Raw genomic sequence first — 27157 nt, forward strand, 5'->3', positions numbered from 1 at the left:
TAAGGAGGGCACGGGAACTGCCGTCTCCCATCGCTGCCCCTGCCTCCCCCCCCGCCGAGCCGTGCCATAGGCAGCTGCGTGCCCTGGAGGTGGGGGAGAGGAGGGGGACAGGGGTGATGGGGCAGCCCCGCTGTCCCCCCAACCCACATCATGAGGCCACCAGAGGTGGAGGAGCCCCAGCTCGCTCCAGTGGCTCTGGGGACGCACTTTGGTGGCAGAAACAGGGCTACGACCCCAGCGCCCCCCCCAAACTTGGGGACTGAAGGTGAGAGGGGCAGAGATGGGCTGAGCCCCCACCTCCCAACCCTGTCCCCCCATCCCTGGCCAGTGACGATTCTGGGGGAACAGGGACCCATCCCAGCACCCGCCAAGCTGGGACACAAGATCCAAGCACTGGGCAACCCCTGTGGGGTGGCAGCCAGGACGGGAGCACCGGTGTCCTCCAGCTCCCAGCACCACAAATCCTCCCTCCCTGCCAGCACCCACGCAAGCCCTGTGCCTGGGGGCCCCCCACCCGACACCCCCATGTACCTGGTGGCCAAGGGTCGCACCGTGCTGGCCGGGGTGGCGAGTGGGGTGCCGTGCTGTGCCGTGCCGAGCGGGACTGGGGGTGCTGCTCCCTGCACGCCACGGCTGGGCGGACCGGCAGAGTCACCTGCCGAGCACCCAGCCCTCGCCGAGCACCCAGCCCTGAGCACCCAGCCCTGGCGCAGCGGAGGTTTGGCATTCCTCAGGTGCTGACAGCCGGGGAGCCGGTCAGGCTGGTTCCCCGGCACCCAACTCCTCCATTTCCTCCGACTCAGCAGCGCCAGGAGGGAGCCTGGCCAGTCTGGGGGATCTCTGGGCCCCCCAGACCCCTGCCCGGTTGCCCCCCTCCCTGCCACCCATCTCGGTGAGGGTGATGGTAACCTCAGAGGGGATCGCGGTGACCAGTCACTGCACCTCCAGCCAGCCGCTGTGGGGCTGGCAAGGTCCCCACACACCGCAGTGAGGGGCTGGGGGTCCCCAGGGCTGTGATTACACCCAGATTAATTGGCTACATGGGGGTCCCAAGCGGAGCCCCCAGCACATCCCCAGGAGAGTCCTAATGCTGGGAGGTCTCCCAGGTCTTGGAGGGGCTTGGAGATGGAGCGAGGGTCACAGTAGCCCTGGGCCACTGCGGGAGACCTGACCCCGGGGTGCAGGGCCCCTTCTGGCAGAGCTTGGAGCGACAGCACCCGCCCTGTATCCTCACCCTGCCCTCCTGCTCCTCCCCAGCACCCGCGGGTGCCCCGCCATGGTGCCAGCCTCGCCCCAGGGCCACCACTCCCGGCTGCCGGCCCAGCCCAGGAGCCTCCTCAGCCACCGCCGGCCCAGTGCAAGTGGCTGCAATTTGGCTCTGATTGGGGCGCTTGGGGCCACCCAGCTCTGGGTGCCACCACTCACCTGCTGGGGCAACGGAGGCAGAGCCCCGCTCCCTCTGCACCTCAGGCAGCAGGTCCAGGGTCTGGCCAGTGTCGGGGTGCTGGTGGCTCAGCCGTCCTCCCCCCGCTGCCAAACCGGCTTTGCCGTCCCGGAGAAGCGCCGGGTGGTGGCGGGGGCTGGAGCGGGTTGGCCGGACTCTGCCCTGTCCCTGCCAGAGCCGGTGGGACGCGGTTGTGGAACCCCCTGGGAGGGGCCGTGTCCCCGTCCCTGCCTGGAGAAGAGTCTGAAGCCCCCCCATGCTGGTTGTTGTTGGGGGGATCAGCCTGTTGACCCCCAGAGTCATGGCGGGGGGTCTCCAGGTGGCTCCAGACCACTGGCCAAGGGGCCGTGGTGGCCGGTCACCAGTGGCCAGTCAGCTGAGCTGTGCGGCCACCAGCACCGGAGGAAGTGGCTCCATCCCGTGTCCCATTCCCTTTCCAAGGGACACCCGCGGTGGTGGCCTGGGGACCCCAGGGACCCTCTCGCCCCTCCTTGGGAGGCTGCACCATGCTGGGGCTGGGCCCTGCCAAGGGCTGCAGAGGCAGAAATTTATTTATTGAATAAAATCACGGAGGGATGCCACCCCCCACCCCAACCTCGGCCGCAGGTGAGGACACCCGGGGCTGTCATGTCCTTGGGGTGTCAGTGGGATGCTCGGGGTGCCGGCAGGATGTGGGGAGCAGCACCCAGAGGGGTCAGAGATGGAGATGCCCACCCTGGTGTGGCACCCCCAGGCAGAGCCCCAGGGAGGGTTGGGTGGTGGCACCGAGCCGAGGAAAGCGGCGATGGGTAGAGCTGTGTCCCCGCGAGTGCCGCGGCGGTGACGCGCTGGGAGCTCGGGGTGCACCTGCAATGGGTGGGGGGGCTGAGAAATTAAAGCTTTATCCGTGGAAAAGGGGGTTTGTTGTACCCCAGGCGCAGCCCCCGGGAGGCAATGCTGCAGGGTGGGGACACGGGCACGGCCTGGGACGTGGGGCTGTTGGGGGGGACACTCTCCCAGAGGGCTTTAGGGACAGGGGAGTGCTCGGCGCTTTGGGGGGACCCTCCTCCATCCTTGTCCCCGAGGCTGGGACAGTGCTGATAGAGCTGGGGGGTTGCAGTGGATGATGGTGGTGGCTCCTCCTGGCCCTGAGGGTCCGGGGCTGGGGGAGAAGCCCCCACCCGCACAGCCCCCACAGCCATCCCAGCTCAGACAGGCCCCTCCGGGGGACATTGCTGCTGCCTGGGGACACTGTGGCAGGTCCCCACACCCACCCCTGCCCACCCGGGCAGCCCCTTCCCCACCTCCCCCTGCACGAAGCTTTGGAGCAGCACCATAGCCCAGCCAGGCTGGTTCCCTCCTTCCTCCTCCTCCTCCTTCTGCACCAGCCACCCAGCACCCAGGCTGGAGCACCCACCGGCTGGGACGAGGTGGCCGTGGGGGACCGAGGGGCTGGGGGGTGGGCGCCATCGCGGGTGCAGGCACCGGTGGAGCTGGAGGTGGATGCGCTGGGCAAAGCGGCCGTGGCACTGGTGGCACTGGAAAGGTTTCTCCCCCGAGTGCAGCCGCAGGTGGGTCTTCAGGTTGCTGCTGCTGCTGAAACGCTTGTGGCACTTCTGTGGGGGCGAGAGGATATGGGGGGGTCCGGAGTGGGTGCTGCACCCCTGTTCGGGACATCCCCCCACACCTTCCCGGCACCCAGCGGGTACTTACCAGGCACTGGTGGGGTTTCTCACCAGTGTGCACCAGCTGGTGCTTCTGCAGGTGCGCCAGCTGCGTGAAGCGCTTCTTGCAGACGGGGCACTGGAAGGGCCGCTCGCCGCTGTGCACCCGCAGGTGGACCTGCCGGGGGGAGCACGGGGTTACTGGGGGGCACCTGGGCCTCCCCCACCACTCCTGAGAGCATCCCGCAGCCCCCGGAGCACGGCTGGAGCACAGGGGGGTGGATCCGTGGCCCATCTCAGAGCACTTCACGCCAATGGGCACTTTGATGGGGGGAAACTGAGGCACGGGGAGAGGCCCATGACCTGCCAGCACAGCTGGGACAAGCCACTGCTGTCCCCTGTCCCCAGCATGGGCTGGCCTTAGGGATGCAGGAGGGGGGATGCTGGGCTGGGGGGGGGAGAGCAGGCGCCGGGGCACCCTGGGGTACCTTGAGGTTGGAAAGTTGCCCAAAGCTCTTGGCACAGATGTTGCACTTGTACTTGCTCCTGCCAACGTCCTTCCCCCGCCGGTCTGGCCCGGTGTTGGCAGGTGGCTTGGCCACTCCGCAGCTGGGCACCTCTGGCTGTGGGGCAGAGCGGGGTGTCCCCCCCCATGGTGACAGGCACCCCGCAGCCCCACAGCCGGCGAAGGGGAAGGACCCTTGGGGGAGAGGCCAAAATCCCACCGGTGGCTTTGGCAGCCCCGGAGAGCCCATCCCGGGGGGCAGGAGGGTTCCGCATGGCCACGGGCAGGGTGGCAGCTGGAGGGGGGCCCAACCACAGCCCTGCGAAGGTGACACTGGGCTCCCCACATCACCCAGGTGGGCGAGGGGCAGCGCGGGCCATGGGGTGAGCAGGAGCGGGGGGCAGTGGGTGCCGCAGAGGCAGAGGCATGGCCAGGGCAGGAGGAGGGGGCACAGGCTGCCCAGGCAGACCCTCAGCTCCCTGGGCAGCGGGGGGGGCAGCCGGGCCCCCGCCAGCTCCGCTCGGCCAGAGAGCTCCTTTCTCCAGCCCTCTGCGGCTCCCTGCAGCTCTTCGGCCTCGGCTCTCATCTCCTCCTCCTCCTCCTCCTCCATGGGGACACTCTCGGTGCAGAGCGGCCGCGCTGGCGAAGGGGCCATGTCCAGCCCCGCGGGGGTCCCACAGCTGGTGGTCCTGGTGGCATCGGGGGCTGCAGGCAGAGCAGCAGATGGAGGGGGGTCAGCAGGGAGCCGGGGGGGGGACAGGACGGGGAGCTTGGGGACAAGGGACTGTTTGGGGGGACCCCAACACAGGCAGGAGCAAAGCTGTGACTGCGGAACAGGCAGGAGCACCCACTACCAGATTTGTGGGGCCGGGGGTGCAGGCAGCTGTGAGGGGAGGCAGGGGAGGGTCTGCTGTTGGGGGGGGGGGGGGGGGTGTCTGCCAAGCCTCAGCCCTGGCCAGGAGCCCTTTGAGGGGGACCCGGCAGGTTGATGCCAGCCCCTGGGGACAACGGGCAAGAAACCAGCCCCATGGCAGGGAAGAGGCAGAGGAGGGCAGGGAGGAAGAGCAGGGGGAGGAAGGAGTGCAGGAGAGCCTGAGCAGAGAGGGGGGGGTGACACTAGACCTGCGGGGGGGAGGGGGGGGCGACACCAGCTGGGACCTGGAGCAGAGTTATGGGGACGCCAGCTCTTGCCATGGGGGATTTTGGGTGCAAAACCCAAGTCTGTGGCTTGGGGGTGGTTTTGGAAATGGGGGGGGGGGGGGGTGGCCAAGGGCCCCCCAGCCTGCAGAGCAGACTCTTGGGTTGTCACCATCCTGCCACCGCCCCACTGCAGTCGTGCCTCAGTTTCCCCTCTGCAGTCGCATCCAGGGAGAGCTGAGCCGCTCCCTGCGGAGCCCAGGGCTGCAGTGGGGGGGGTCGGGGTGTCCCCACAGGTGCTAGAGGTGAGGGGAAGGTTGTGGGGTGACAGGGCACCACGGCAGCGGGGTCAGTACTCACCCTCCCAGAGGGCTGCTCGTCAGATGTCCCCTGGTGCCCCTGAGCAGTGACCAGACCTGCGTGTCCCACGGGATGAGCTCATCCTCCCCCACGGCCAGTTTTGGGGGGACACCAGCCACTACTCAAAGGGGACTGGGGGGTCTCCGCCACCTCCTCACCCCATCCTGCACCCCCAAACCCAACAGGCTGAGCCCTCGCAGCAGGATGAGGCTGGGGAGCAGGGGGACGGGGCCACATCCCTGTGTCCTGGGGACTGTGTCCCCCCCACCCCCAACCCCCAGATGATGCTGCGCCCCATAAAATGACAAACAGCAACAATGGGCCCCCCCCAGCCAGAGCGGTGGGTCTGCGGGAAAGGGGAGCACCGGGAGGGATGCCCACGCGTGGGGACATCCCTGCGGGACGCGGCAGCGTGGTGGCTCCTACCTGCTCCCCTCCGGTGCCGCGGCTGCCGCTGAGCCCGACCGCTGCCGCGTTACCGGGAGCGTGAACAGGAAACCTGCGGGTTCAGGGGCCTTTGCTAAATTTGGAGAGGTGAGGTGAAGCCTCTGCGTGGGGAGGAAGAGGAGGAGGTGGGACCGGGTTGGCTCTAATAGACACGGCCCCGTGGCTGGGGACTCGGCCTCCTCGCCAGGGCACAGCCCAGCACCGGGAGCCACCGCCGGTGACACCATGACAGGGTCCCCCCGCAGCAGAAAATTCTAGGAAAGTAGAGGGAGGTCACCGTGTCCCCCCCCATGCTGGGGGTGCTGGGGGCACTGGGGGCTGTGCGGGATGGGGACGCAACCAGGCTCCAAGCCGCGCTCAGTCAGGTTCTCCTGCCCTGGTTGGGGGTGACAGAGGTGGCATCGCCACCCACCATGGGGATGGTGGGACCTCGGCCACCCGCCAGCCGGTGTCACCAGCCCTGGCTGCACGGGGAGCCCGAAAGTGCCAAGAGCAGCCGCAGCCTCAGCTGGGGCTGGCTGACAGCCTGTGAATGGCTCCCCTTAAACAGAGTGTTAACCCTGAAACCTACTGGTGGCTGTCACAGTCACCACTTTGAAGAAAAACGCTCGGTGAGCGCTCCCAGCTGTGACAGCAGCCCCCTGCTTCTGCGTGGGGTCCCTGACCCACGGGGGCTGCCCTGCTGCTGTGACAGTGGGGAGGGGACGAGTCCCACACCCACTCCAGTACATCCCAAAAAGCCGCCCCACTGGGGAAGCCCAGAAAAAGCTGATCTCTCCTTCTCTGCTGGGTTTCAGCAGAGCCTCTGCCCCCACCCCCCCCTCCCCCCAGCACCATTTGTGGGGAACATGGTGGCTTGAGAAACCACCTGCAAAACACAACCAGGTGGGAAGCGGCAGGGGAAGGATTTTGGGGCAGAAACCTCTTTTTGTACCGATTTGCTTTGGGAGAAAATGTTCCTGTGTGGGGCTCAGCCACTGCACATGGGGCTGGAGGGAGCCCCCCCGGCACCCAGAATCCTCCTGGGGGGCTGTAGGGGGGGTCCCCACTGTCCCCCTCTCCCCAGGGAGGGGGAAACGTGGAGGTGACAGTGAGGATGGGGAGGGAAAGGAAAAGTAAAAAGAGATTGAGAGAGATTAAAATAGTGCTGGGGTCGGGGGGGGGGGGGGGGGGGGAGGCAGGGCTGGGACAAGGACATGTATCCTGGGACCCCAGAACATCCCAGTGCCCCGGGGGGCAGCCGGGGGGGGCTGCAGAACCTGGAGGGGATGGCAGGGTGCTGGAGGGGGGTGACAGGGTGCCCAAGGGAGTGGTGGGTGCCCAAGGGGTAGATGTCAGGATGCTGAGGAGTGCCCAAGGAGGGTGGTGGCAGCATGCGGGGGGGGTGTAATGGGTGCCCAAGGAGTGGATAGCAGGGTGCTGGGGTGGTGCTGGGTGCCCAAGGAGGGGAGGGGGGTGCTGGGGGAGTGCTGGGTGCCCAAGGAGGGGATGGCAGGGTGCTGGGTGGGGGGTGCTGGGTGCTCAAGGAGGGGATGGCAGGGTGCTGGGGGGAGGATTGGGTGCCCAGGGGTGCTAGGGAGCAGCTTTGCAGGGCTTTGTGTGCATTACAAGCACCCAGGTGATGGTTAACAGCCCACCAGCAGGGCAGGAGGGAGGAGGAAGGGGGGTGCTGGGTGCTGGGGATGGAGAAGCTGAGACAGCGAGTGCTCGGGGACCGCAGCGAGATGTCACCACTTCCTCCCTGACAACACTTCAAAAAGGCAGCGGGCACCACCATCACCCCGGCCTGCACCCCGAGCTCACAGCACCCACCGCTGCTGCTCATCACCTGAGCATCTTCCCCTCCAAAATTTCACACCTTCCCTGCTGCCCGCGATGGCTCGAGATAAGCGTCTCCAGCAGCAGCAGCTCACCAGCACACGGCTGGAGCTGAGACCTGCCACGCTCGTGCTATGTGTGACCTGCACAGCCCCCGCCTATTCCCCCCCCGCCTTGACCCCCCGCCCCGCTCCAGCACCCAGGGATGTTGCTGGCATCCCGGCAGCAGCATCCAGCATCCATCTCTGGATCATCCGTGGAGCCGGGATTCCCGGCAGCATGGGGTGCCCAGGGGTTGAGACAAGGGTCCCCAAACCGCCCTGTGCTCCCCCTCGGCCTGCGGTTGCTCTCAGTGTGGGGGTGGCCCTGGCAGCGGCGCTTTTCAGAAACACCCCCCAGCCCTTCCCAGCCCTTTCGCTCGAGTTGGGTTTTCCTGGAAGGGCCTGAAATCTTAAAATAACCCCGGGGTGTAGATAACAAACAGCTTTGGGTCCGGCCACGCAGCTGGCACCTGGTGGGGAGAGCAGGGGCTTGCTGAGGTGCACTGAGTGCATCAGGTCTCTGCAGCAGCGCGTGGGGATGCTCCAGGGAGAGGCTTCTGCTCATGTTCCCTGGGCTCTTGGGACACTTGCGGTGGCAGGGACAGAGCCACCCCAGCCCCTGGGCTCCCCTGGGTGACACTGTCCCTGTGAAGGTGGCCAGTGTGGGGCATGTCCCCGTGGGTGGTCTCAAAGCACCTGAAAGCTCCTTGGCATGAGGCCCATTTTACAGGTAGGAAAACTGAGGCACAACAGGAGCAGGCACATGAGAAGGGTCCATCTGGGCTGACCCAGACCCACGCCACCCCCCAGGCTGAATTTCAGGGGGGGTTGAGCCCCTGTGCAAGGCACCCATGGGCACACAGAGCTGTATCGCCTGCAGGCAGAGCTCCCCCGCCAGCTGAACGCTGGGTGCCCCCACCTTGTCCCCATGGGACAGGCACCTGGAGGGTGCTGCTCCAGCCACACCTGCAGTGATTTTCCAGGTCTCAGCACTGGGGAAGGGGCTGAGGGCAGGGCGGGCTCAGCCGCAGCTGCTGGTGCTTGGTGGTGATGGACTGTGGGTGTGTCCTCCCCAGGACTTTGGGGGGGGGGGGGGGCTCTCTAGCACCCTAAGAAAGAGGAGAGCCCCCTTTGCCAGACCACTGGTGAGAGGAGGAAGACGCAGGGCAGGCCGATGCTTTGGGAGGTGAGATTCAGCTGCGGGAGGAGAAGCTCTGCCCCTTCTCCCCAACCTCCCGCCCTGGCCCCACATGTCAGCCCCCACCCCGGCTCCCCCCTGAGCCTTTTTCTCTCCCGCTGCCCTCGTTTGCTGTCAGGGGGAGGAAGGCTTGAACTGGAGTGGGGGGATTTAGGGAGCGAGGGAAGGCTTGTGAGCCCTGGTCTGCTGGAGGCTGCTGCCTCGGAGGAATATCTCTTTCAGCTATTGATTTCCCTTTATCAGAGAGCAGGAATATGTATGGGGCTGAAATCCTGATCAATCCCCGCGCTGCGGCCGATCGATCAGCTGCCACCCGGGGGCTTTTATCGAAGGGAGCTGGGGATGCGAAGAGGAGCTGCCGAATTTGGGCATGACCCATCACTCCAGGCCAGGACTGTCTCTACCCATCTTTACCCCTCTCCTGCCTTATCCGAAGAGCAGTGAAGCCGTGGGGACGCCTGACACCAGGCAGCATCCCGGCACATCACCCCGCGTGTGAGCCCCTCGTCCTTCCCTCTTGATGCCCTGGGGAGTCCCATTTCTGATGGCAGCAGAGCGGCCATGCTCCATCCCCATCGTGGAGACCCCAGAGCCCCAAACTCAGAGGTTTGGGGCACCCACTCACACCCTAGAGCTGGAAAGCAGCCCCAGGGGGGCATTTTTGGGGTGTTGGGAAGAAGGTGCCTGGTTAGGGCATCCTTGGGAGCACGCCCGTGTCTCCGGTAGGTCGATGCACCCCCAGCCCCGTGTCCCCGGCGCTGGGACGTACCGGGGCATCCCTCAACATCAGCTGGGCTCGTTCGAGGCACGGGGCAAACAGGGGGTGCGGGGGGCTGGCGAGGGGGAGGAGCAGCACCGTGGCCTCCGTTATTGATTGTTTCATAGCCAAAGGTCAGCAGCGAGCGTGCAAGGATGGGGAGGAGGGCGGCGGGTGACTCTGGGACACGAGGGGCTCGCTGGGTGATGTGGGGGACAAGGGCCAGCCTTGGGGAGCAGGGGGCACCAAGCCAATGTGGAGACCTCGACGTGGGTTCCCATTGCACAGGCACCCACTGGCCACGGATCCCCATCGTGCCTCAGTTTCCCCACCAGCAGATGGGTTGGCGAGGCTGCGCGGAGGTCGGCAGCACCCTGGGCTGTGTGTGGGGGGAAGGAGGCACCGGGGGCTGCAGGGGAGGGTCTGTGCCCACAGCAGGGGAGGGGGAGGTGGGCTCAGTGGGGGCTGGAGGAGGTTTGTGTGTGTCTGTGGGCAGCCAGGAGGGTCATGCCGGTGGGATGGGCAGGGAGAGGGCTCGATTTTCCCTGGTTTTGGGCTGCTCTGTGCCTTCTCCCTGGGGGGTGGTGGTGCTGGGGGACGGTGCTGGAGCCACAGCCCCACTAACGTGGTTCCCCAGACCCTTCAGCTCCCCAGGCCCAGCCCCGATGCGGTTTGCAGCACCATGAGGACACTGGTCTCCATCTCTGCCAAAGCTGTGACCCCCGTGCCCAGGCTTTGCATATCCCCCGGGCCTCATCCTGCCAGGCTCAGGACCTGGCCAGAGCCGGGCAGCCCCCAGGCAGCACCGTGCTGCCTGTGCGGGGGTCTGCGATGCCAGACCAGGGGCAGCACCGCCAGCACTGGACTCTGGCAAAGCACTGCCTGCCCTCGCCCCGGCCGTGCCGCGAGGGGGAAGATTTACAGGCTGTCAGAGCCGGGGCCAGAGGTCAGCAGGGGTCAGAAAGTCCATTTCAGAGAGGTCACTGTCCACTTCTTTCAATCTAATGAAGCCATTATTTGTGAAAGCGGCCGCTTTGCTGGCTATTCCCTTGAAGCCGAGCAGGGCACAGCGACTGGCTCTGAAAGAACAGGAAGGAGTCCCCTTCCCTTTCGCATTTGCCATTCAACAGGCCCCAAAAACAAATACACCACACACAGAAATATGACGCGGGGCCGTCGCTGCTGCGGGGCTGTGTCACCGGAGCTGGCGGGGATGAGGTTGGGATGTAAAGGGACGCTGCCTGGAAGTGCCACGCTCAGGGATGCGGCTGCATCACTTGGGTGGGAAGTCACCGAGGATGAGCAGAAATCAGGGGATGCTGAGAAACCTGCTGCTGAGCTTAAATAGTTACAGGAAAGTGTCTCTGGGGACTGCAGGTCCCTCCTGTCCATCAGGAAGGGGCGGGGGGGGGGGGGGGGGGGGAAGCTGGTGCACAGTGATGGATTATTGTCTGAAGGATTCAGTTTGGAGAAACCAAGGGCTCACCACATCCTTCCCCCGCACCCCCACGCCTCTGCCCACCTCCCACCCCACTCAAGGTGTCCTGTCGGCCCCAGGACACTGTCCCCAAGCCGTGTGGCTGCTGGTACTGGGGTGTCCCCTCCACGGACAGAAGGGACAGAGCCGTTTCTCAGGGCTGCTCTGCAAACCCTGGCCCCAGCCCTGCCCAGTGCCAAGGGCTTGTTCAGGTGCCCTTTATCCCCCACGAGTGGGCTGAGGTCGCTTGAGGGGTTTTTTTGCAGAAGCACAGGAGTAAAACATGCAGGCAGCAGGCTGACCCCTCCCCAAATTCCAAGGGGAGGTGAGCCAGGAGACAGGCTGGGAGGAGGGATGAGCTGAGAGGAACGGAGCCACAGAGAAGGGTCTCCTGCAAGTCTTGGGGGGGATTTTCCCCCCTTCTTTCCTCTCACCCCAATAATCCCACAAACAAGAGGAGAACGAGAATAATGCAACCCGCAGGCCTGGCCCTCGCTGGCCAGGAGGGGGTACCAGACGCACCCCAGCTCCCGCTGCGGGACCGTCCCCACCCAGGATGGCTGTGGGTACCGGCAGGGAGAAGGGGAGCGTGAACGTGAGCAAGTGTGAACACGCACCGTGGTCTCCCCAGCCCGGTGTCACCTCCGCCAGCCCCGTCCCCGGGCAGGGAGCTCTGCAGCCTGCCAGAGCCTGGTCACGGGTGGGAGTGGGGATCTCGGTCTGTGCCCAGGAAGCACCCGGCTGGACTCTGCTCTCCTGCTGCCGCAGACGAGAGGCTGCTCCTTGGGTTTGGACTCAAGACTGACGTTAAGAGACCAGTGGAGTTTCCTCCCCCAGCCCTGTCAATCCCAGTTAAAACTGGTGTAAAGATGAGGTGACACCCTATGAGCGTCCTAGAATTATTAACGCTGCTGTGGGCAGGTCGTGGGCACCCCCTGCCCCACCCGTGCTCCGTGGGACCCTGGTTCATCCTCACTGAGCTCGCAGAGCCCTGACGGGATATTAGGGGCAGCTGCCCTCCCCACGCCGCCTCGGAGGCAGCTCTACCCCAGCCCTCGGGGTGCGCACGCAGAGAAAAACCATCCTCCTCCTCTTCCTCCTCTTCCTCCTCTTCCTCCTCTTCCTCCTCTTCCTCCTCTTCCTCCTCTTCCTCCTCTTCCTCCTCTTCCTCCTCTTCCTCCTCTTCCTCCTCTTCCTCCTCTTCCTCCTTCACTGCCATCACTGCAGACCCGCGGGTGGGAGTCCGGCGGGGCTTGCTGGGCTCTGCGTGGAAGGGGCACCGAGTGTGGGCAGCCTCGGTGGCGGGCGGGGGCTGTGCGGGGCAGGAGGAGGAGAAGGAAGAGGAGGAGGAAGAGGAGGAGGAAGAGGAGGAGGAGGGAGAGAGCCGTCCAGGACCCTGGACAGGGCCGGGGCCGTTCAGCACCATGGTCAGCGCCGGCGCCTCGGCGGCCCCGAGGGCGGGGGGGGGGGGGGGGGGGGGGGGCGGGGGCGCTTCCCCACGCGGGATTTTGGCGGTAGCCGGGGGGTGTGTGCGTGTGTGTGTGTGTGTGTGTGTGTGCGTGAGACACCCCCCCGGGTGACACCGCTGTCCCCGACGTGCCCAACCGCCGCTCAGTGCCCGCCCCGCTCCGCGCAACGATACCACGCGGGGCGAGTCCCGAGTGTTGGGGGGGGGGGGTCGGTGCAAACAGCACCCACCCCCCCCACCCCCCCACCCCCAGCTCTCCCTGCGGACGGGGGTGGGGGGGCACTGCCGGCTCGCTCGAATTGGGGGGCGGTGGCGTGGGGACCCCCCCACCCCACGCACACCCCCCAGCGCCCGGGAGGGGCGGCGGGCGGCGCTGTGCCCCCACGGGCCGGGGCGGCAGCGGGGCATTGTCCGCCCGCCGGAAATGGAGCCGCTGGTCACTCGCCCTTTGTCCCCGCCCGGCCCGGGGTGGAGGGGGGGGGGACAAGGAGGGGGGACGGGCCCCTTCCCCCGCCGCGCCTCCCCGCCGCCGGCACCGGCGGAACGCGGGGGGGGCACGGCCCGGGGGCTGCGTGTCCCCGGGGGTTGCGTGTCCCCGGGGGTTGCCCGCCCCACGCGCGGGACACGGGATGGGGCTGGGGGAGCGGGAAGATCCCGGTGTCCCGGCTCTCCCCGGTGCCGGTTCCCCGCCGTGTCCCGGGGAACGGGGCCGTGGCTCGCAGGTGGCTCCGCTCGTGGGGTTGGCCACGGGGTGGGGGGAGGGAAGCACGGAGAAACGCCGTGGAAACTCCCCCCCAGCCCTCGGGGGTCCCACCTCCTCCCCCGCCCCCCCGGGGGTCGCATCTTCCCCTGACAGGTGGCCTCGCCCCTAAGTGGGGGGGTCACTCACATTCTGCCCCCCCCCCCCCCCCCTTTCCAAATCCCTCCCGGAATGTGTCGCTATTACCGGCGGGGGTGTTAATTAGGATCACGTGGGGGCGGGATGGCGGAGCGGGGCCCGGCGCCCCCCGGCCCCGCGGGTGGGTCCTTGGGGGGGGGGGGGCGGGGGCGGCGGGGGCTGCTATTGTCTGCGAGAATTTGGGAGCCTTTGAAAAAACCCTCCCGCTCCCTCCCACCCCTATTGTTGGAGTGAAGATGGAGTCAAACCTCTCCCGGCTCCCTCCCGGCGGGGTCTAAGCTGGGGGTTTTTTTTGTTGGTTTTTTTTTTTTCCTTTTTCCTTTTTTTTTTTTTTTTTTTTGGCTGGGCTGATACCCTCAAAGCTGGCCGAGGAGGAGGAGGGAGGAGGCGGTAACAGCCACAACTCGGAATTTGCAAGCGAGTGTCGGGATGGGGTCTGTTTCCAACCAGCAGTTTGCAGGTTAAGTTATATTATTGTCGCCGCCCGCCTCGGCTCCGCGATTATTAATAACGGCGGCAGAGCCCGGCCGGGGGGGGGGCACAGGGACACCCCCCCCACCCCACCCCCCTCCTCACGACCCCGGCCCACCCAGACCCGCTGCACCCCAGCAGCGCGGCCGGGCCCGCCGTGGCTGCAGCTCTGCAGGGCTCGGGGGGGGGATATTTTTTTTTTTTTTCACCCCACCCCCCCCCTCCCCCCCAGCCCGAGGATGAGCCCAGAAGTTTGGGGCCGGTGGCGACTGCTGGGGTTGTTTGGGAGCGGGGGGGGCCCCGTGCCGCGGGGGGATGCTGACGGCAGGGGAGACTTTCTCCAGCGTGGCTTGCTGGGGGCGGGGGGATTTCGGGTTGGTATTTTGGGGGAGTTTTTCCCTTTTTTGTGTTTTCTTTTATTTTTAAAAAATTTTGGCTTTTTTTGTTTGGGTTTTTTCAGCTGGTTTTTTTTTTTTTTCGTTTTTTAACGTTTAAGAGGGGAGAACGGATTTAGGGCGCCCACCCCGCTCACCGCCTGGGTCGTGCCGGCAGGAGCTGCCTTTCATCCCCCCCCCGCTCCTGGCGTGATCCCCACGCACACGTGGAGGCAGAGCTGACCACTCTATTTGGGCTTTTTTTGGGTTGTGGGCGGTTTTTTTGTTGTTTTTGGGGGGGGAGTTTTCACCTTTTCCAGCCTGGGCAACCTGAGCAAGATTTGGGAGGCTCCTGCTGCCGGCTGGGTACGGGGTGGCTGAGCCGGGGAGGGGGGGACCCGCGGGTCCCCCAACCCCAGGCTCAGCGGCTCGGTGGGTCTCTCCCCAGGTGCGAAGCCGGGCGAGGAGCCGGCCGGAGACTCACCCAAGGCCGAAAACGAGCCCCAGCCGCTGCACGGCTCTGGCATCTGTAAGTGGTTCAACGTCCGCATGGGCTTCGGGTTCCTCTCCATGACCGCCAAGGGCGGCGCGACCCTGGACTCGCCCGTGGATGTCTTCGTGCACCAGGTACAAGGCTGAATCCTGCGTGGGGTCCTGGGGAAGGAAGGGGGAGCAGCCTCCTGGCACCAGGAGGATGCAAGGTACGATGGGGACCCCCTCTAGGCCGCCTCAGCGCGAGGTCATGGCTCCCCCCCATCCCAACCCCGCGCCCTGGTCGGGGTCCCCTGGGCTCGTTTCCCCGGAGCGAGACGGGTGGCGAAGGGCAGGCACGGCCACTCGCCCTGCCGCAACCTGGGGCTCCTCTCTGGGGACCGGCCCTGTAAGCTGATCCCCGAACGATTTCATTTTCCCATCATGGATCCCTGGGGAGCCCCTCGGGGCTGGATCCAGGGGAGCAGGTGCCCGCGGGGCTGAGCGGGACGTGCTGGAGCGGGAATGCTGCTCACCCCACGGAGGGACTCGGGGAAGAGCTGGTTTTCCCCCCGCACTGGGGTCCCGGGAGCCCTGAGCCAGGCAGGGATGCAGGACTGGGCTTTCCCCAGCTCTGGCTCATCCCCAGGGTGGGGGGATCTCAGCCCGGGCCCCTCGTTCCGGCTGTGGCTGGCACAAAGGCGTGCGGGGTCGCGGACGTGCCGCTATGGATTCTGTATGATAGTGACAGTCTCGTGTCCGGATTTGGCCCACATGCACCTTGCTGAGTGGGGAAGCCCCACGCGTGTCGGTGATCCTGTGCTGAGGGAGGTTGTGGATTCGGGGATGCAGCTGCTTGAACCCCCCCCGACCCGGCTGGTGGGGGAGGATTTGCCGGGGGACCCCATTTAGGAGCTGGGGAAATGGATTTGGGGATCGTGCCCAAATCAGCGCCAGCGTTGGGAGGGAGATGTGGGGCTCAGCACCGGCTTGCGTGGAACTGGGCCTGTGTGACGAGCGTGGCCCGTGTCCCCTCAACCCAGGAGAGTGACTGCCGTCGGGGCTGGGGAGCAGAGCGAGCACGGGCGAAGGGGCACAGGTCTCTGGAACAAACACGAGTGGTTTTGTGGGTGCTTGGGAGCAGCCGCGCAGGATTCGGCCCGAGACAGCGTGATGGTGCTGGCTCTGGGGACCCTCTGGCCCAGGGGCTCCCGGGGGTCTCTCACCCCCTGCCCACGAGGCAGTGGCTGCTCCAGGCAGGGCTACGGCGAGTTGGCAAGTGAATGACGAGCAGGGGAGAAGCAAATCTTTTCCTGTTGGGTGCAGCGTGGTGGAAGCGCCTTGGTAGGAGCTACCGTCCCAAAATCAGCTGGGTTTGGGGACGAGGGCTCCAAATCAGCCCGGGAAAACCGAGATCCTGGTGCTCTCAAGAGAGCAAATGGGTCTTTACATCTCAATGTAGCACAGCAGGACCCAGGGCCCGTGGGGGGAAGCCTCCCGCCCTCCCTCTCTTCTCCTGGGGGTTTATTGCCCCCAGACAGTCTGGTTTCCTGATTGCTCTTGCCCACATTCCTGCAGGAAAAGAGATTTAGCTGGGGTGTCTCTGCCAGGAGCATCCCGCCGCACAGGGAGAGGTGCAGCCTCCTGGTGTTCCCCATTTTCCGAGGCCAGGGGGAGCCGTGAGGTCCCATGTGTAGGGTTTGCTGCGTTCAGTAAATACGGTGCACGCTGGGTAAAATCGGGTTATTTTGGGTAGCAGAGGGGCAGCGGGTGTGTGTGGGGGGTCCCCTGCTGCAGCGAAGAGCAGGGTGCTCCCAGCGTGGGGCTTGGCACCACCAGAAGCGGGGTGGCTTTGGGCTGATGTCGAGTCTTTCCCCCCCAGGTCGGGCTTTGCCTCCTGCCCTGCTCGCTGGTGGCACAAAGTCGCTGCTCTCCCACCGCAGAGCACCCCAGCCCCAGCCCAGCCCCGGCCCCTCCTCACAGAGGGTTCAAACTCACTCTCCCACCCCAGCCTTGCTGCTTTTGGGTGGCTGGTGGGGAAACGGGCCCTTCTGCTGATGTTCTCCCCATCCCAGCATCCAGGCGCTTCCCGAGAGCCAGTGCTGGTTCCGCTCCCCGGGGAGGGAGTCAGGCCTGGGAGGGCAAAAGCCAGCACAGGCCAGAGGGGGACACAACACCCAGCGCTCAGGGTGCCGGGCTCAGGGTGCTGTGCCCAGCACCCATCACTCACACCACCATTGGGGTTTAACACCCCAGAGCCCCCCATAACCCGCTCCTTCCCCTCCTCATTTACATATGTGAATGATGACCCACAGGAAGTAATTGTGGGAGAAAGAAGGGAATTGGCCTCTTTAGATCTATTAAATCACTTATTACAGGAACCAGGTCTGAATGGCCCTTCTCTGCAGGGAGCGCGTCTCCATCTCGCTCTCCCTTTATCTGATCACAAAGAGATTAAAATCTCGGCAGGACAGGAGACTAACAGGGCTCCTCAGGGCTGCCTTTCCCTCGCATTGTGAGCTAAAAATGAGGCATTTGGGTTCAAATGCCTCCCCTGGACACTGGAGATGGATTCATTTGGGGGCTGTGAGGAGTCAGGGGGGATGAAGCACAGAAGAGGAGAGCAGGTTGTCCTGGGGAGGCAACGTGAAAGGGGTGAAAGGGGTGGGGGTCTCGAGGTGGCAGAAATCAGGCTGGTGCTCCTGAAGACCCCAAAGCTGTGGTGGTCCCCTGGGGATGTGGCTCCCAGGCTCGCACCGCGGCTCTGGGCATCACTTACAGGAGTGTGGGGCTGTGGAGAAGGCAATCTGGGAAAAGGAGAGGACAAAATCTGGGCACCCTGTGGCCCCGAGGCTCAGGACCGCTGGTTGGAGCAGGAGAAGCGGGTGCAGCTCCTGAGGTTCGCAGCCCATCCCCAAACCTGGCCCTGCTGCCCTGGGGGAGAGTGGAGGGGAAGGGGCTGCCCGGCCCCTGGAACTGCTGCTCTGCACAGCTCAGCTCTGTGTCTCCAAGCCTTTCTCCAAACCAACAGGTCTAAATTCTTGATAAAAGCAATGTTAGTTGGGGTTTTTTTTTGGTTTCTTCTCATGATTTTGGCAAGGAGAGCTGCTGGGCACCGCTGGGTCCCCACCGCTGCTGTGGCATCTTGGTGACATGGTCCTGCATGTCATTGCGTAAGGCTGTGCCTGTAGTTAGACCCGCTGGGACTGGGATGTGGCACTCCTATCCTGCCTGAGAGCCCAGGGCAGCCTGGGGCCACCCAGGCACATGCCAGCACAGGGGGAGGCTTTGGTCCCCCCCCCGGTCCCCTGGGTGCTGCTGTCCCCAGGAGCCTCGTGGGGGTCGGGGTCAGTGCAGGGGCTCCATCCCCGCTCAGCCGGGCAGGGGATGGGTTGGAGGGGGATGACGGCTGCCGTTCAGCCGTGGATTTTGGCTGAGCTGTCTCCCACCTGGGCTCATGCCGTCCCCCTGCGCTTGGCTGGGGACGGGGACAGCCAAGACACGAACATGACGTGAGTTCTTAAAAAAAAAAAAAAAAAAAAAAAAAGAGCACGTGTTTGGAGGCAACTCCATCCCTGACCGCGCAGAAGAGCAAAAAACAGGGGCACAAGGGAGGATTTCTTCATTGGGGAGTAGGGTCCAGCCTTCCTGCTGCCTTTCCCCTGGGCTGGGGTGCAGGGCAGGATCCGACCGGGGGGATTTCATCTGCGCGGCGCTGGGGTGGCAGCGAGGGGAAGGGGGAACCCACTCAGAGCAGTGGTTTGAGTGACTCGGACCCGTGATGCTCATAGAGGCACGGGACACATTTAATATCTCACTTTTTCTGCTTTTTCATGGGCATCGCTCCTGCGTTTGCTCCCCAGGACCAGGGTCACCCCGCAGCACACCCTGGGGTGGCTGCAGGACCCGGGAGCACCAGGGTTACGGGTGTCTTTGGGGAAGGGATCCCCTGGGGTAGAAACGCGGGTCGGCATCTCTGCTTTTGAGGGGAGAGGGGTAGGAGCAATTTCTTTGGGGTTTTTTTTGCTTTGTTTTGTTTTTTAATAACCGCTGAAATAAAATTGTATCGCGCCGCTTGTGCGCCACGTCCTGATGGCAAATAGTGAAAGAGAGCGGCTTTATTCCACCCCTGAAACTCCCTCAAGACGCACACAAAAAAAGCCTCCTGTCTCTGTCTAAAGATTAACTGATGGCTGCAGGCACATCCCTTCCCCCAGCTCCCCCCTCTCAGCCCCAGGGCGAGGGGCAGGGAGAGAAAACACCCTTAAATGGTCTCCCAGATAAAACGGCCCAAATGAATGGGATTGCTCCCGTTAAAGCCGGGGAGGGAGGGCTGGGATGGAGCCGCTGGCTTGGCGAGTCCCTGTCTCTGCCACCCCCAGCTCCGGCGTTTCCTTTTCCCTATTTCCTTGCTCCTAAGAATAAGCGGGATGAAGCCGATATCGCTGACGGAAGGTGCGCTGCCGCTCCTGGCCGTGCCCCTGCTTTAATGTGAGAGTATGAAATTAATATGCGACCGCTGGTCCCAATTAGCTGCCCCCTGGGAAGCACGGGAGGGTTTGGGACCCTCAGAGTGGGGAAAAATACAATGGAAGGAGCTGAAAGTGTGGATTTAGGGCAGGTAGCTGATGGATTAAACTCTGGTGGATGCTTTTTTTTTTTTTTCCCCAGAATTAGTAGTGTTTAATTTTGCCGGTTGATGGTGGAAAACTAAGCGCAAGCGTAATTAGTTTGGCAGGAAAGTGGCTTTAGTTTGGTTTTAGTTGAATGGGGAAAAAAATCCTTGGGGTTATTGCTACGGATGACAGTAGGGAGATACTGGAAAGCCCTGCTCATGTTTTGTTAAATCCCCCGTGCTCTTGCCGATGGGCTCCCGCAGGCATCACTCTCTTTATCTCTGCACCAAGCCCCCGGAGCCGAGCGAGGACCCACCGGCCGCTCTCAGGGGGGCTGCGCCGCAGGGAGGGACCACGGGCAACTCCTGCTTCGAGCCGTAGGCCCACGAGCCCAAAAATAGCAGCAGCGCAGTCGCCGGTGCTCAAACTGCCGGCACGGGGAAAAGATTTGCTGTGTGGTTTGGGGAGAGGGAAGAGCTTTGCTTGGGGACGCATCCAGACGTGGGCTGGGAAGGCAAAGGGACGTTTCCCTGCTGGCCTTGTGGCTAGCAGTGGGGAGCTGAGCTGGCCCTGCTGCGGCGGGGGGGTTTGGGGCATCGCTTGACGCAGCTGAAATCTGTTTTGGGGGTTGTTTTCTGTCGGGCAACGCCCAACTGAGGGGAGACCTGCTCTGCTGGGAACGGCTTGGAGCTGGGCTGAGGCTGCCGCATCCCAGCGGGATTGCGATGGCATTGCCCGGTGGCAATCGGAGCCGTGCCCTGAAAAACTGGGCGAGCGTTAGCCCCGGCACAGCGGCTTATTGCCAGTGCAGGAGCTGAGGAAGGGGCTGCTCTGCACCGGCTGGGCCAAACCTGAGCCCCGCGGGGCTGGGGGGGGTGGAGGGCTGGGGCTGCTCCCCCGGGATGTGCTTCTGCCCTGGGATGGGCCCTCGGGGGTCGTGGTGGGGTGAAGCTGGCCGGGACGTGGGGGGCTCTGCGCCCCGACCAGGCTGGCTGATGCGTTGAAGTTGGCAGCACAGGGCAGGCTTGAGCAAAACAAGAGATTTTTGGGGACGGGGACACTGCGGCTCTGGGGGTGCAGAGGCCAGTGGGGCAGTGTGGTGGTTGGGGTGCCATGGGTGCAGCAGTGGGTGCACCCCGGACAGGGAACCCCCAGCCTGCAGGCAAAGGTGGGGTGCAGTGATGGGGGCACAGACCTGCTGGGGGGGGTCCGTCTGTCTGAGTCCCTCTGGGCCACTTCCCCTCTGCGGAGTGGGGGAAACTGAGGCACGGGGCCTGGCTGCAGTGGGCTCGGGCTGCCCCAAATGCTCTGGGCATGGCCCGGCCGTACCCCTGGCACAGCTCAGCGCCTTCCTGCAGCCGCAGCGTCCCAACCCCGCTCGTTTTCCGAGGGATTTCAGTTTAACTGGCCGCAACACTCCCGCGCTGCTGGGAGCGAGGTGCAGCGGCCGCTCCGCCCCAGGCCCCTCCGGACACAAAGATGGTTTGATTGAGTGACTGGGGCTGGCTGGGAATAAACGTCCCCTTGTGTCACGCTGGGGAGGCCGCAGGGACAATGGTGACCCCGGGGCTGGCTGAGCCCCTCCGGAGCCTGGCAGGGTGGGGGAGAAGCAGAGCCTGGAGGTTTGGGGAGCAGTGGCTGGATTTGGGGTGCTCTACGGTGTCACCTCTCCGGGAGGGGAAGAAGGTCTAATGCTGGGATCTGTGCTGAGAGATGTGCTGGGAGGGAGGAAGAGGAGGGATGAAGGCACCCATGTGCAGGTGGAGAAGGGGAAGGAGTGAGGGTGGGGGACACCCAGTGCCGTGGGGGCGGTGGGCAGCGCTCGGCCGCTCATGTGCTGCGTCTTTGTCTGCCGTAAATAACCACGGAGCTGCCGGGGTGCGGGGTGGGTGGGAAAGCGGAGAGGTGTCCGCTGTGATGCCTGGCGAGGGGGTGCCTGGAGGGTCACAGAGAGCTGGGTGAAGCTGTGCCAGCTCTGCTTCTGTTCCTTGGCTCACTGGTTAACTCTGGACCCTAATGATGACAAGTGAAATCCTTGTGCTAGGATGCGCTTTAAAACAGTTTTACGACGAGGCTAGTGATGCTTTGTGATTCCAAGCCCAGAGAGAGCCCAGGGTGTCACCCTACACCCCCCCATACCAAAACCACCCCCCCCAAAGCTGACCCCTCAGCTCTGCTATGGCACCCAGACCCCAAACCCCAGCACCCAACAGGCAAGACCCAGCTCTCCCGCAGCGGGCGAGCTGGGCTCAGGGCTGATGTGCAGAGGGGCTGCAGGGGGTCAGAGGGGCCGCGGCCATGCCGGCCACCCTTCCTCCCCCCACCGTGGCCTGGAACTCCTGGAATTTGGGCAGCGGGAGCGCGGCCGCCGCCGGCCCTTTGTTCTCGCTGGCCGGTGGCTCCCGGCCCTGGCCCTCCCCTGCGCTCCCCCTCATCCCCAGCATCCCCGGCTCGCTCCAATCCCCCCCTTCCTCTCTTTATTTTTTGGGGGGTGTGTGTGTGTGTGTGTGTGTGTGGAGGCCTGGGAAGGCTCCGGCTTTGTGTGTGGTGTGGGACAGGGGCTCTGGGCCCCTTCCTTTCAGATGCAGGAGGTATGCAGCTAATTCAATGGGCTGCAGTTTGATTACCTATCTGATAACAGAGGAATGCCAGCAATGTGTGTGTTTTGGGAAGGGGGCAGGGGGGATGCGCAGGGACCACCAGCCACTCTGCAGCTCACATCAAAAGGCTGCAGCGGGGGGAGAGCTGGGGCGCCCCGGCCGCTGCCCCCCCCCCTCCTTCCCCGGGGAGAGGGCGTTTCCTTTGGCCTTTTGGCGGAGGGGGCCGGGGGGCCGGGGAGGTGGTTGTCATCCTCACCCGCTCCTGGAAAATAAATCGCTTCCCCCCCCCGTCATGTTGCGGCAGCTTCTGCATCAACCCTCCTCTTCCTCGAAATGGGGGTAACGGATGACTCACGGGGGGAAGGAGCTGGACACCCAGCACTGGGGGTGTAGCAGTTTGGCTGCCCACAGGTGATGACACCCAAGGCGTGGGCTGAGCTGGGGGGGGCTCAGCCTGTACGATGGGGTCCCCCCTGCCATGGCTCGGCTTTGTCCCAAAGCTCGGGGCCGAGCGCCTGGGAGTTTTCATCTCCGCAGTGTAAACACAGCTGGGCCAGCCGGTGCTGCAAACACCCCCGATAAGGATCTCTGGCTCTCAGCCCCCCGCCTCTGGAGCTGCCTCCTGTGCCACGGAGTGATGCTCGCCATGGAGCGATGCTCAGCTCCTCCTCACCCCCAAAATGCAGCCCCAAAACGGGGGCAAATTCACCATCCGTGGCAGCCCCTGTCACCCAAAGTGCCTCACGCAGGGCAGCGGGGCGGCACGCTGGGGACGGGGCAGGGTTGGTGGCTGACCCCGAGGTGCCAAGGCTGAGCCAGGTACCTCCTATGTTGTGCTGGCAGCTGCTTTGGACACAGAGCTCCTGCCTGGGTGGTGCTCAGCATCCTCCTGGTGACGCTCAGCGCTGGGGGAAAGCCGAGCTGAGGGGGGGGAGTGGTGTCTGGCCGTTGTGCTGAGCATGGCAGTGTTTGATCCTGCCCGGATCAGTCCCGGATGGGCAGAGGATGCTGTGAGACCTTGGCACGTCCTTGTTGTCACTGGGAACCTCATAGCTCATGGTTTGGCACTTCTTTTTGGGAGCAGGAGCAGGTCAGAGAGCAAAGGTTTGTGACAATCCCATCCAGCCCACCCTGGACCCCATCCCATCAGGCAAGGGTGGATGTGGGTGACTTGGCCCAGCCCACAAGGTCTGTCCTACCCAGAGCTGAGCCCCCAGACACAGAAGCGAGGGGAAAAGCAGCAGAAAAAGGGGCCTCAAGTGTTGTTCCTCAAGCTCTGCCGCGTTCCCACCTCCCTCGTGTGCCCCCAGACACATGCACGTTCTGCGAGACCCCACTGAAAAAAGTTCACTCCTAAAACCCAACAACTCCATTTCCTCCTTCTTTGCTTTTATGTGAGGTGCTTCCATGGGGGTCCTGGTGAGATTTAGGGTGGAAAAGGAGAAGCGGCCATGCCTGCCCGTCCCCAGGCAGTGTGCGCGGGGAAGCTCGGTGCGGGAAGAATGGGCGGCCGCGGCCCACGTGACGGGAACTCGCCAGGCCATGAATGGGGGAGATGCTCATTCATAAATGCAGGGTCCTGCAGCATCGTGCTGGCTCTGCCGGGAATCCCCAGCCCCGCTGGAGCTGCTCCTCCCTCTGCCAGCAAATCCCCCTTAACTCTTTGCTGGCGCTTGTTTGGGCTCCGCTAACAAAGTTGAGGGAAAGCCCTGCTCGAATCGCTGCCCGGGATGCAGCGGTCCTCTGGCAGCGATGCTCGTGGCAGCACGTGCTGGCACAAGAGACATCGACTGCATCGCCCAGCTCGGCTCCTTATGAATTTGTTCTGCTAAAATAGAGAGAGCTCATGAAAGTAGAGCGGATTTTTCTATCATCTCATGACCCCCCTCCCCAGCCTGGGTCTTTCTGAGCTCCTGAGTTTGATTGCACGGTGATGACCGATGTGGCGATCCTGGGTGGGACAGGAGGTGCTCTCAGCAGTGACAATTCAGGGCCAAATGGCTGCCTAATTAATTACTGGAGGCAATTAAAAGGTTTGAAGCAAGGTCAGCTGCAGTGAGGGGGATCCCTGGGACCTCGGGCTGGCAGTGCCAGCTCCCAGCCTCCTGGACTTGGCGGGGTGTGCAGGGAGCTCAGCCCAGGTCCCACGGGTTCTGCTGGTCTGCGGGGAAGCGAGCGGGATTACACGTGCCTGTGCAAAGCCTCAAGATCCTTTTGTCTCTTCAAAATGACATTTTTGGATCTCCCCATGAGCATCCCCAGCCCCGGGTGTTGTGAGGTGCAGGAGCAGCTCTTGCTCCCCAGCCCAGGGTGACAGTGGGAGAAAGGGGCTGTTTTGCAGCGCTGGGAGTCAGCATTTTGCAGCAAATACTGTTGAAATTCGGGTCAGAGCTGGCTCTGCCAAACCTTGCTTGCCAAACCAGTGAGCCCCACCTGGCTGGGTACCTCAGCTCACTGAAGGCTCTGAGTTATCAAACGGGGCTCCAGAGATTTTAGGGAGATGATGGTGCCTGGTCGAGCTTGGTCCCTGATGTCTGTCACCTCACAAGGGGCAGGCATGGGGTGATGGGCAACTCTCGTGCCACGGGAGGTGTTTGCTGGGCTGGGGCTTGTCGTGTGCCCAGCGGACTCCCCAGCTCCCTGCTGATCCCCGTCCTTTCCCTGTGCCCCCCAAGAGTAAGCTCCACATGGAGGGATTCCGCAGCCTGAAGGAGGGCGAAGCTGTCGAGTTCACCTTCAAGAAGTCATCCAAAGGTTTGGAGTCCATCCGGGTGACCGGCCCAGGGGGCGTCTTCTGCATCGGCAGCGAGAGGAGACCCAAAGGCAAGAGCCTCCAGAAACGCAGATCGAAAGGAGACCGGTAAGGGGTGGCCAGGGCCTGATTCAGGGCAGGGGCTGAGCTCTGCGGGCACCAGGAGCTGCCCAGGACCCCGCCCACGGCATGGGGATGGGCTCGGATCCAGCGGGGTGGGCAGCAACCCTTCCTCTGGGAAAGCGGCTTCCTTCGGCAGTTAATGAGTGGCAGATGCAGCGTGGTGGGGAAAGGGCAGCAAACCAGCAGCAAAGGGCAGAGGTCAGGGACACCCCGGGCGGCCGCTCCCCTCATCTCGGGGAGCTGTGCTGGGCAGGGGTAATTTTCTCGAAGAGAAACCCTTCCTTGTGGGAAGGAAATGGCCGGACGTCCTGGCAGCGTCTCCCACGGTGAAGCTGGGAGCCCCGGGGCAAGTTTCTGCCCTTCGTCCCCCCTCTCCTCTCCTGTCCTCTCCATCCCAACTGTCCGGGGATGAGGCATCCCAGCTTTCCCCGTGGATGCTGCCCACCCCACAACGGTTGTGTGTTCTCACAAGTGGGTTTTAAAATTAATTTGGAAAAGAACTGGGAAAGAAAAGGAAAGAGCAAAGGGTTGTGGCTGTCCTAGACAGATGCAGGATTTGAAATGGACACAAGGCAGCTGCCTCTGCCCACATCGCTCTGGGGTGAAGGTGGCACTGGGGGACGAGCGCTGCAAGGGTACAGCTGTGAGAGAAGCCACCTTTGGGGTTGTCCCCACACCGATGGCCACCGTCCCTGCAACAGTTCCCCAGGCTGGGGCTGTCAGTCGTCCGATTGCCTGTTCCTGCTCTACCCCAGGCTTTTGGTCCATAGCAGACCCTGGGTGCAGGGTCTGTAGACACAGAAGCCAGAACCATGATGGAGCCAGAGGGGTGGAAGCCCCCCAACATCCCCGATTTTTGTCCCCAAGTGCTGGGTTTCGGTGCAGGGGTTTGCTGCCATCTCCTGGGTACCAGCAGCACCACTGAGCCAGGTCCAAACTGGCCGAGCTGGAGCTGGGGCTCCGCAGGGACCAAACCCAGGGCCACCATCCACCCCCAAGGAGCCAACCCCACATCCCTGCAGCATCTGGGGCATTTTAAGCCCAGCTCTGGCTGTGCAGCAAGACGGGTCCCAGACACAGCCACGGCAGCATCCCACCTCATTTTATTTCTCCTCCTCGAATCTCTCTCCTCCCCCCCCCGCAGATGCTACAACTGCGGCGGGCTGGACCACCATGCCAAAGAGTGCAAGCTCCCGCCGCAGCCCAAGAAATGCCACTTCTGCCAGAGCATCAGCCACATGGTCGCCAACTGCCCCGCGAAAGCACAGCAGTCCCCCAGCTCCCAGGGAAAACCTGCCTACTTCCGAGACGAGGAGGATATGCACAGCTCGGCCCTCCTCCCCGAAACCCGGGAATGATGGTGGGTGACGGGGAGGGGGGGCTTCCACCGGGATGAAAAGGCTTTGGCAAGGCAACGGGCAGCCGCGGGGGCTCGGAGGAGGGAGGGCAGGGTGAAGGACTGGGGAGGGAAGACAGCGGTGCTAACGGTGGGGACCCGGTGTCCCTGCACAGACCTTTTCCCCCTGTTCCCAGCCTGGGAAAAGCTCTTCTTTAATAGGGATGGCTCGTTCCAAAAATAGGGGAAGGCAGCACCTAATGCACCTCTTCCAGCTAAAAAAACCTCAAACCATATTTGATTCATCTTTATTCTTTTCCTAAAAAAAGCCAGGCAGTAGTATCTCTGGGAGGAGGAGCAGAGCAGCAAAACCTCAGGGAGGAGCTCATGGCTCCTTGTTCTCCTCAGCTTCAAACAGGCTCCAGCACAGCTTGGATGAGCTGTGGGGCACCCGCTCCTACGCCTGTCCCGTCCCTCTCTGCCCCAGGGAGCGAGGCCGAGGGGGGAAGGCTGGCTGCAGAGCACCGGGGAGATGCCCGTGGGCTGGCCCCATGGGTCCCTCTGCTCCCTGTGGCTTTACACGTGCTGGTTGGTGCAAGGATTTGCAGTTTTTCTGTGGTTGTCCCATTGCTGAAACCAGCAGAGCCCAGATTTGGGCTCAGTTTGGAAGGAAATGGGGCACCTCTTGGGGCTGGGCTAACTCTTGCCACCTGCTTATGGGCTAGGGGGAGATCAGGTCAAAAGAAACACTTTTTTTTCCCCCCTAAGCCAACCCAAGTGCCAGCCCAGAGAGCACAAGGTGTTTTATTCAGTCAGCTCTTCCCCTCTAAGGCTTCTCTCTGTGTCCGAAACGAGGAGCTGGGGAGCGGGAGGGCTTCATGGAGCAGAAATGCTCTTCGTTAAGCCTTGGGCACCAGACACGGGGCAGAGCCGGCTCCCGGGGATGTTGCTGGCAGCATTTCCCTCGGAGTCCATGTACACAACTCACCCGGCGCTCACGCAGATCCAGCCGTGGCTTGATCCAGACACCAAACTGCCTGGGTCTCCCCACGGGCTCTGGATCAAACCCACGCAGGACAAAAACGTACTTCTGCTCCTCCTGCCCATCCCACGCTCCAGAAACCGATGGCTCCTGGGCTGAGCTTCCCCAGGGGCAGAGGAAAAGGGTTCCCCAGGTCGTTAGTGGCTGCTGTCCTCCCTCCCCACCAGCCCCCCCAAGTC

General features: G+C 63.6%; 2 protein-coding genes across 3 annotated transcripts; one reads left to right on the forward strand and one right to left on the reverse strand.

Moving 5' to 3' along the window:
* Positions 1-1368: 1368 nt before the first annotated feature.
* On the reverse strand, positions 1369-4281 carry ZNF683 (zinc finger protein 683). 2 transcript variants are annotated; one of them, XM_074850909.1, is made up of 4 exons: positions 3576-4281; positions 3137-3265; positions 2841-3039; positions 1369-1612 (listed from the first exon to the last, which is right to left on the reverse strand). In XM_074850909.1, the coding sequence occupies exons 1-4, from the start codon at positions 4245-4247 to the stop codon at positions 1467-1469; spliced, it is 1146 nt and encodes a 381-aa protein (XP_074707010.1). In that variant the 5' UTR covers positions 4248-4281; the 3' UTR covers positions 1369-1466. The 2 variants fall into 2 exon arrangements, with proteins under 2 accessions (XP_074707010.1, XP_074707009.1); XM_074850908.1 differs by lacking the exon at positions 1369-1612 and adding an exon at positions 1955-2290.
* An 8991-nt stretch (positions 4282-13272) lies between these two features.
* LIN28A (lin-28 homolog A) lies at positions 13273-25958 on the forward strand. Its single transcript, XM_074807189.1, has 4 exons — positions 13273-13653; positions 14487-14665; positions 24401-24585; positions 25745-25958. Exons 1-4 carry the CDS (start codon positions 13623-13625, stop codon positions 25956-25958), a joined length of 609 nt encoding a protein of 202 aa, XP_074663290.1. The 5' UTR covers positions 13273-13622.
* The last annotated feature ends 1199 nt before the right edge of the window (positions 25959-27157 follow it).

The sequence above is a fragment of the Strix aluco genome, chromosome 26, assembly GCF_031877795.1.
Source record: "Strix aluco isolate bStrAlu1 chromosome 26, bStrAlu1.hap1, whole genome shotgun sequence".
In the NCBI taxonomy this organism is placed as follows: domain Eukaryota; kingdom Metazoa; phylum Chordata; class Aves; order Strigiformes; family Strigidae; genus Strix; species Strix aluco.